General features: G+C 39.7%; 1 protein-coding gene, 1 long non-coding RNA gene and 1 pseudogene across 2 annotated transcripts in view; 2 read left to right on the top strand and 1 right to left on the bottom strand.

The window, feature by feature from the left end:
- Positions 1–7,262, bottom strand: part of CFAP47 (cilia and flagella associated protein 47) — a 493,129-nt gene extending 485,867 nt beyond the window's left edge. The window contains exon 1 of the mRNA XM_081563532.1: positions 6,329–7,262. Within this exon, the coding sequence (XP_081419658.1) occupies positions 6,329–6,523 (195 nt within the window). The 5' untranslated portion in view covers positions 6,524–7,262. The remainder of the gene's footprint in view (positions 1–6,328) is intronic.
- LOC145535221 (uncharacterized) lies at positions 3,017–3,354 on the top strand. Its single transcript, XR_014075331.1, has one exon. It is a non-coding gene; the product is annotated as an uncharacterized LOC145535221 (long non-coding RNA).
- On the top strand, positions 3,509–4,118 carry LOC145535222 (protein tyrosine phosphatase type IVA 1 pseudogene; annotated as a pseudogene).
- Positions 7,263–10,255: the final 2,993 nt, after the last annotated feature.

Below are 10,255 nucleotides of genomic sequence, written 5' to 3' on the forward strand. Positions count from 1 at the left end.
AATACATATATAATACACATATACAAGCACACATACATTCATAAATACATATAGCATTTTATATACTTTCTGCATGAGGACTTGGACTTCAGAATATGGAGGAAATATAAAAAGGAATAGACCGAGGAAAAAGAACTTTTGTTCTTGAAAAACATTTGCTAGACTCCAGGAAGACCTGAAGAGAGAAAGAGAAGAACTTCTATGTATTCAGTACTTCTGGTAGGTCAAGCATTCGACAACTATTAGCTCACTTAATATACTTCTCGGAGAAGGCAATGGCACCCCACTCCAGTACTCTTGCCTGGAAAATTCCATGGACGGAGGAGCCTGGTAGGCTACAGTCCATGGGGTCGCTAAGAGTCGGACACGACTGAGCGACTTCACTTTCACTTTTCCCTTTCATGCACTGGAGAAAGAAATGGCAACCCACTCCAGTATTCTTGCCTGGAGAATCCTAGGGACGGCGGAGCCTGGTGAACTGCCGTCTATGGGGTCGCACAGAGTCGGACACAACTGAAGCGACTTAGCATAGCATAATATACTTCTACAGCCCTTTAAGGCTGATATTAAGGCTCCCAGTGTAGAGATAAGAAATGGGCCTGTAGGTTCAAGAGTGTCAGTGAGGACTTAAAACATACATCTATCTGATTCTAAAACTTAAGCTCTTTCCCCACAACTAGAAACTCCTGAATATATGATCTCTTAAAAGAAGCGTATTATATATCCCTTGAAAATTACATAATGTTTAAGCCTGGGACTAATTAGGTGTCATATGAGTGATGCAGACCTAAGTATCATGAAAATCCAAGAGAAAACATGATTACTGTGGGCTAGGAAGGAGCACACTCAATGCAGGTTTAGAGGATGGATGTATAGGGTGGAGAAGAAGCAAGAAAGATGCTCCCTATGGAGGCAGGAATATCTCAGGCACATGCAGAGAAAAGAGTAACCAAAATAATCTTTCAGCGGGCAGCTAATAAGCTAGTCTCACTGGGCAAAGAGCTTCAATGAGTAACAGTGGAGGTCAAGTTGAAACTAACTATTCAGGGCTTTTAATGCCAGACTGAGTATAAGCAGTGCTTTCCAGCAATGAGGGTAATAGAGTACTGGAAAGACGTGTTGATACCATTGGTCTGAAAGTGTCATCCTTCCAGCAAACAATGACTCTGAGACCTCATAACTATCACAGCCCAACTTTCAACCCTCACTAAATTACTAAAAAAAAACAAGGGATAAATATAGGTCTTTGGGTGCTGAAAGTCCACATAGCAGGTTTGATCATCTTCCTTTAAAAAAGAAGGGCAAGGAGTACTTCAGCAGCACATACCCAAACTACAAGTTTCTGAGCACTCTGGGTGGTCTGCAAAGGTATCAAAGGCACCAACCCTACTCTTTGGAACTTAATGATGTGATCACTGAGGTGAAAGTAATATTTACCAGACACAAGTCCAAACTCTAATGAATGCCTATATATGCAATTAGTAACCAGTAGGGGAGAAAGAGACACGACTGAAGCGACTTAGCATGCATGCATGCATTGGAGAAGGAAATGGCAACCCATTCCAGTATTCTTGCCTGGAGAATCCCAGGGATGGAGGAGCCTGGTGGGCTGCCGTCTATGGGGTCGCACAGAGTTGGACACGACTGAAGTGACTCAGCAGCAGCAGCAGCAGGGGAGAAAGAATTTTGAGATAAGAGAAGATTTGTTTGAGAAAAACGAAAACTCACTTTTGACGCTCGGAGATGGACAGGATTTGGAAGGCGATGATTCTTACAGGAGGGAAGAATGAAAACATGGGTCAAAAGAAAAGGAAGTCTGAGCCAACATGGGTAAGAGGACAATGACGAGAAAGACTGGCCTGACAGAATCAGAGGCCACATGAGTCAGCAGAACACTGAAGATAGGACTGGGTCTTAGTTTTCTAACAGCAACCCACAGTAGGTGGCATACATCACTGCATATAGCAAATAGTAGGTAATGCAGGACCTTGGAAAATAAGCACTGATGTGTGTTAAGAGAATTGTTTCCTAAGTAACTACAATAGTGACGACGGCAATGCTCTTTACATAGCACCCTGTTTTTCTCTTGTTTCCTCCAAGACAGCTAATATATTTTTTACTAATCTATCCCTTCCTTAATTCCCTTTACATCTATGAAGGACCAGGAGTACACATCATGATCTTGCAACAAATATAAGTTCACACTGATATCGAGCTCATGGCTTTGGCCTCTAACTAGTAAACCTGTCTGGCCATTCTCTTGCTAATGTCAAGACCTGTGTTCTAAATAAAAATCACACTAAAATGAAATATATTATTTTTCTTCTGACTATATAAAAACCACCCATACAAGTGTCTCCTAGACATCCATAAAATAGTGTTTGCCCACATCTGGGATTTACTGCCAACTTGACTTTGAAAAGAAAATATATTCAGATGTACATTAAATTGTTTAATAAATATGTAGTGAAATAATAAATGATTTCTCTAATTTTACAGTGTTTGTAGCAATCAGGTACTTCCTGATTTAAAGGGTTAGGCTCTGTTTGATTTTATTACAAAATAAACACATTACTACTGTCAAAACATGTAAATACAAAAATCCATAAAGAATGATTCCATTTATATGAAACTCAAGAACTCTTACCTGGTTCATTACAAGTCAGTATAGTGGTCACCTACCTCCATGGGGTGATTACTCCAGGTACTACAGAGAACCGTCTGGAGTGTTGGAAATATTCTATGATTTGATCTAAGTGGTAGCTACATGGAGATAAATGCATATAAAAATTCATCAAGCTTTACTTTCAGTTTCTGTGCACGTTAGGGTAGGTAAACTGTACATCAGTTTTTTAAGTGTAAAAAGTAGAGCATAAGACTGGCCTGACTGGCTCTTCCCCGGGCCGCTCACTGCAGGACCGACTCCGGTGCCAACGCCACCGCCCGCGAAGCGGCCGTCGCCGTACGATGCCCGCCGCCGCCCCTTCCCTGCCGATGCCGCCTCGGGACCGGCTGTATGGTTAGGCCACAATCTTCAATGAGTAGACAGATCCCTCAGTTCTGTGGTGTTCTCGGTCACACATTTATGGAGTTTCTGAAGGGCAGTGGAGATTACTGCCAGGCACAGCACGACCTCTATGCAGACAAGTGAACTGCAGAAATTCATTACTGCTCAACCAAGAAGCCCCCATAAGACTGGTTAACCTGGACACAGAAGTGTTGAATTGAAATCCACAGAGCATTTTTTTTTACAAGAGTTCTGATCTGGATGGGGTAAACCTCAGTGCACTTCCTTTCTATTGCCTCAGTATTACTGGATTGAAGAATTGCTGCTTCTTGTTAAGAGGTTCATTCATTCATTACTCCCAACTTCATACGTAAAAGCACTGAGAATTTCAAGTGGAATATATTGAAGTTGATTGCGTTTCTTTGCATCATTTCTGTATTCAATTTTTAAAATTCTTTTGTATCCCTATGGAGTGTTTTTTTTAACTAAATTAACATAGCTCGAATGAACCGCCCAGCTCCTGTGGAAGTTACATACAGGAACATGAGATTTCTTATTACACACAACCCAACTAATGCAACGTTAAGCAAATTTATAGAGGAACTTAAGAAGTATGGAGTTACCACAACCGTAAGAGTATGTGAAGAAACTTATGACACTACTCTTGTGGAGAAAGAAGGAAGGCATCCATGTTCTTGATTGGCCTTTTGATGATGGCGCACCACCATCTAACCAGATTGTTGATGATTGGTTAAGTCTTGTGGAAATTAAGTTTCGTGAAGTCTCTGGTCGTCGTATTGCTGTTCATTGTGTTGCAGGCCTTGGCAGGGCTCCAGTGCTTGTTGCCCTAGCATTAATTGAAGGTGGAATGAAATATGAAGATGCAGTACAGTTCATAAGACAAAAGCGGCGAGGAGCTTTTAACAGCAAGCAACTTGTGTATTTGGAGAAGTATCGTCCTAAAATGTGGCTGCGCTTCAAAGACTCCAATGGGCATAGAAACAACTGTTGTGTTCAATAAAACCAGGATGCATGATGCCATTGTTTGGAAGTGGAACCTGAGACAGGATGGAATTTGTCGTACATAGCAGATAGCCCGGTTGACTTGGTAAATAAGTCTGATGAAGCTTCCATAGGAGTGTTGAAAAGCAGTTTTACCAGGCCACAGGCCTGGCAGAATTGCAGTCTCTGTTCAGGTTATGATCAACCTATTTGGATACTAGTAAAGAATTCTTGCTGTTCAGCATTTAATATGTGCTTATAATCTGTACCAACTGACCTTTCCTGAAATCATACAGTATTGAGTCATGTCTTTAAATCTGTTTCCATGCCAGAATCTTACCAATATGTAAGAAATTTAGAAAGACTAGGTGCCAAAATACCCAGCACAATACTTGTATATTTTTAGTATCATATAGAACAAATTCCAGGAACTATGAACACTCTGGACCTTATGTGGTTTATTCCTTGCATCATTTCAAACATAGAAAGTAGGGCCTATGAGGTTTGTTTGCTCACAATATGTTTACATCTCCCACACTCATACCAGTATACATCAGATTTGCTCCCTTTTAATTAACCAAGTCTTAACAGTGATTATTTAATATCTTTCTATAAATTTCATTTTATGTTGTAGAAGGCCTCCATTTTGAAAATCTACATTGTATAGAAGCACATGTCTTTAATGTCTCCAGACAAAAGACTTACAGTTCATTTTAATGTTTGCACTTTGGGGTGCAACTTACAGGGAGGGCCTGAAAAAAGAATGGGAGGGGGCTATTAAGTATTTTTAGTAAAATGTTGCCTTTGTCTTGTGCAGAATATGTAGAATATGTGCTTTAATTTAGTAAATATTTTTTTAAAGGTAGAAATACTTTGTTACTGTAACTCAAACAATTCTTAATCAAAATTTCTGAAATTCTTGTAATTTTTTTTCATACTTACCTGAAGTTGTTTACCGACTTAGTTTTGTTTGAAGTGTGATTTCAAGCCTCTCTCACAAAAAAAAAAAAAGTGGGTTTCTGCTAATGAATTGAGCAGACATTTAACATTTTATATACCATTTGAGCTGTGTAACTTAATATTTGGATACTTGACAATTTGTTTTATTATGTAATTGATAAAATGGTGATGTGTATTAACATTAGCTCAACCATATATTTATACTGTCCGGGAACAAGTGGTTATAGTTCTGTGGGAGAAATAATTTGTTAGTGTTCACCAGCTTGTAAAAATCTAGTGCAAGAGCTTAAACACTAAATAAATGATGATATGCATTTATCATCAAAAAAAAAAAAAGACTCTCCTGACTGAACCATAGGCCACACGAGTCAACAAAACACTGAAGACAGGACTGTGTATTCATTTTCTAACAGCAACCCACAGTAGTTATAAACAAATGTAATTTTAAGTGAACCTTTCTGCATCTGCATATGGAAGTCCAGCTGCATTCAATATCATTATTAGGACTATTTCACGTGAAAATGCAGTTATGCATCACTTACATATGAAAATTATTTTCACCTGTCCTATATCAAGTCTCCCTGAGAATATGTGATCATAATAAACTAATATCCGTTCATTCACACAGACAGTCTAAAATAACAGTGACAGAGATGAAGTTCTGTCAACTTTTAAATCAAAAGAAAGGTGAAAAGATAGGGATAGCCTCTTAGAACATTAATTTTGCTGATTATTCGACTTGGACTAACTCCCTCATTAGTTTTGTTTTGGTTTCTTTTGGTCGCTGCCATCTCACCAGGGATCAAACCTGTGACCCCTGCAGTAAAAGCATGGAGTCTTAACTACCGGACCACCAGGGAAGTCCCCTCCCTCATTAGTTTCTAAGTTTTTTGAGGGCAGAACTGTCTCCATTTTACATGCCTCACACCTACTTTCTATTTTGTCGCAGGTGCTAAACAAATGTTTGTTACAATATGAAATAATAAACCTTCCCGCTATCCTACAGTAGCTGGAGTAATCAGGCACTTTATGATCCAAAGGGGAGTTAATAGAGAATAAGTTGTCATAATTCTACAACATTATGAAGCACAGATTCTTGGCTGTTAAGAAGAGAGACGCATAAAATCCTCTTCCCTTTTTCCCTCAAACTCCAAATGAAGAAACTGAGAGATTCCAGATCGACTTTTCTCCCGTCTCCCAGCCCCAAGCAAAAAGGAAAAAAAAAAAGAAACAAAAAGGCCAGCCCACCAAGTCACCGCTTCACAGGAAGCTCAATCCTGCCCGCACCCTCACAGGAGCCGGGTGCCTACTCCCCAGGCCCTCCTGAGGCCCTGCTCTGAACACCCCTAGGTGTGTTACCTGTGGCTTGATAGGCTCCTGAAAATGGATTTTCTGGTTGCTTCGGCCGAGATTGTGTACGGTAATTGGGAGGCGGTAGACCCTCCCTGCCAGCGCGTCCAGAAATTTCACTTCCGACGGGGTCACCCGCAGCTGCATGTCCTTCTTTGGGTCCTCCAAGTCCCAAGCCATGAGAGAACTCCTCTCGGTCTCCATGGCCGTGGTCTATGTAGCCCGCAAGCCGTCGCGGACTTAACCACGGACTAGGGTGGACGCCGTCGCTAGGCAACCGCCAGACGCCACGCGCTCGCCTCCGGCGCAGCCGGCTTTGGCGCCGCCCAAGCTGCGCGAGTTGGCAACCTCACAGAGGCTGCAAGCTTCTGGTGAAAGTACCCAGTATCCCAGGTGTCATCAGAGTAACTGTAAAGCTTAAAGAGCAGTGAAAGTATGTGCCCAAGCATCAAGATGTAACAGTAACGGAAGAATGCAATGGAAACACAGCCAGATCCCCTTGACTCCGGCTCAGTTGCCTTTAGGCTAGTGTTTCTAAAAATCTACTAGCAATCTTCTGGGTTTTTGTTAAAATTCATAATCTGTTTTCAGTAGATCTGGGGCAGGGCCTAACACGGTCCCAGGTGATTCCAATGGTGCAGGTTCAAGGACCACACACTGGAGAGAGGCTATAAAAATTTTAAGTCGTCTGGGTGTACGTTTCTTCATTTGTGAAAGAAGGCGCTGCTCAGAAGATTCAGATCAAACATCTTCATGGCTATTTAGATGAGCACCTTTCCAACAGGTCTAAATTCACACTGCCCAATCCATAATCTCTCCTCATCTTTCATCTGCTGTGGTAGTCCTTGGTTTCAAAACATGAGGTGAATGCTATTTCCCTGCCTTAATTGCCTCCGATAACTTCACAACAGTTTCTTCCACAGACCTTTATTAATTTGCAGCCAAGCAGTGCAGAAATGGCTCCCGCCCCCAGCCCTTGTTTTAAAAACTATATAGAATTTCCCACTCACATAAAAATTTATTCATAATTAGGTGCTTTCATTTCCTTACTGCCATGGCACATGACTTTCACTCCGAATGGACTAGCCTTTCCATCTCCTGGTCAAACAGTTACTCATCCTTCAAGACCTAAATATCCTTGTAGAAAACTTTCCCACAATTGTTTTACAAGATTCTCACAGTTCTAAGATGATTAATAAGTTATTACTTCATTATAAACTATAAAGACAATTTTTAAAATTTCTTGGAATAGTTGAAAATAGTGGAAGTAGTGGTGGTGGACATTGTGATTTACAGATTCTTATGAACTGAGTAAAAACACCTGTATAATTTTTCAAATTTCTCTATATTATGACTTTACAAGTGGGAGATGTGAGTCACACCTGGATTTTTGTGCTAAACACTACTATGATATCACAGTACAAATCCATTGTGTATCTTGTAGCCCCTATGCAGGACACCTTTACAGCACAGAGAGGACAACAGTGGCCCAAGGAACTTGACTGAATCAAGACCACTGTCTATACAAAGCCCTCTCATCAACTTCTGCAAAACTGGAAATTCCAAAGAGGTCACAAAATTGCCTACTGCCCATTCTCAGGCAGACTGTCTCAAGTCTAGACTTCTGTATAGATCCTAAAGATAAAGTGATGCAAATCAAATGGGGAATAATCTTTCCCTGTTCTGTTCAAACTCTCATCAACAATGTCACATAGCTCTCTCCAACTTCCCCAAGCCTAGAGCTCAATCTGTTGCCCTTAGTAACTATAATAAACCTTCTTGATTTTTTCCTTTTTTTTAACCTACCCTAAATGTAAACTTTAGATAAAGTACTCTTAACACATACATCATGTGTTTAACTCCAAAGTATCTTCTCCAAATTCTATTATCAAATAATGGACATATGAAGGCATAGTTGGGTGAATTGTAGGCTGTTTTTAGTCAAAATTTTAAACTATTCATGATTATGTAGTTACTTTACGGCTGGACAAATAACAAGAGATTTTTACATGAGAGTGATAAAAAATATAAACAGTACCTTTTCTATGTGTGTGTGTGTGTGTGTGTGTGTGTATGTGTATAATTTTCTAATATGGAGACTTTGTGGAGAATAAATCATGGATGAAATGTGTGTGTTCATCTTTGCCAGATTTCCAAGGCAGCATGGTTGGCAGGACTTTCATATAAAAATCAAAGTAGGCACTCTGACTGGAACACTTTATATATTATAAATAAGGTTAAATTTTATTCCTCATTATAATAAATGATGAACTAAAATGAGGACTTGAAGATTAAGTGGACATGCTAAATGTCCACTGCAGACTTGCCATTCTTCCACTCTGAATTAGTTTAAGAGAAAAAATGTAACTCCTATCAATTAACTATAAATTTTGCCATGTGAAACAGATATCAGAAGTCCTACTTCATACTTAACTAGTGGAAACTCTAATGGTGAGTGTGTGTGTTAGTCTCTCAGTCGTGTCCATCTCTTTGAGACCCCATGAACTATAGCCCACCAGACTCCTCTGTCCATGGGATTCTCCAGGCAAGAATACTTAAGTGGGTTGTCATGCCTTCCTCCAGGGGATTTTCCTGACCCAGCGATCAAATTAGAGTCTCCTGCATTGCAGATGGATTCTTTACCATCTGAGCCACCAGGGAAGCCCCTAATGGTGGGTAGAATCTCTGAACACCAAGGAAGGGATAACAAGAGGAAGTAAATGAAATGATCTAGTAAAATTATTGGATGTTTGCTTCTATACATCTTTAAGGGACTGAAAAAAGTTGATGACAAAGGGAAAAAGGGAAAACACTGGGTATTATTTTGATAATTCAAAATCTTCAAAAGTTCCAAATCATTTTTTGAAAAGAGTCTGAATGAAATCCAGGAAAATATATTACAGTGGTTAGAATACTGATTAAGAAACAGGAGTTATTGAGAGAGGGCAAAAAGAACTAAGTACAAGAGTATTAAAAGTGTGGTAACCATCATGTTTATAAAATAATTTAAAAGTCAATAGTATACAATGAGATTCACTAAAGTTACATGTAAAAAGTTCTTCAAGATAATGAAAAGCCATGCCAATAAGAATAGATTGACCAGACTAATGTCTGGATAGAGTAAAATAGCATTAATTACTTGGCAGAAACATAAACAGAAAAATCACCATTTTCACAGGGCATATAGTGAATGACAGAAAGCCACTAACCAACCCAGGTCAAAGGATACAAGTTTCTCTATTGTTAAAAGCAAATGTGTCTTACTACACCCAGATGTCATTCCAGAGATTGCTAATTGTGCCTCAGTATCCATTTATATACATTTTCCATTTACATAAATTTTCCATTTACTGTGGAAAAGTCTTAAAGAGATGGGAATGCCAGACCACCTTACCTGTCTCCTGAGAAACCTGTATGCAGGTCAAGAAGCAACAGTTAGAACTGGACATTAAACAACAGACTGGTTCCAAACTGGGAAAAGAATATGACAAGGCTGTATATTGTCATCCTGCTTATTTAACTTATATGCAGAGTACATCATGCAAAATGCAGGGCTGGATGAATCACAAGTTGGAATCAATGTAGCTGGGAGACATATCAACAACCTCAGATATGCAGATGATACCACTCTAATGACAGAAAGTGAAGAGGAACTAAAGAGCCTCTTGATGAGGATGAAAGAGGAAAGTGAAAAAGCTGGCTTAAAACTCAACATTAAAAGACTAAGAGCATGGCATCTGGTCCCATCACTTCATGGCAAATAGATGGGGAAAATGTGGAAGCAGTGACAGTATTTCCTTAGGTTCCAAAATCACTGCAGATGGTGACTGCAGCCTGAAATTAAAAGATGCTTGCTCCTTGCAAAGAAAGCTATGATAAACCTAGACAGTGTATTAAAAAGCAGAGACATCACTTTGCTGACAAAAGTCTGTGAAA

This window comes from Giraffa tippelskirchi, chromosome X (assembly GCF_054371585.1).
Source record: "Giraffa tippelskirchi isolate mGirTip1 chromosome X, T2T-mGirTip1v1.2.pri, whole genome shotgun sequence".
In the NCBI taxonomy this organism is placed as follows: domain Eukaryota; kingdom Metazoa; phylum Chordata; class Mammalia; order Artiodactyla; family Giraffidae; genus Giraffa; species Giraffa tippelskirchi.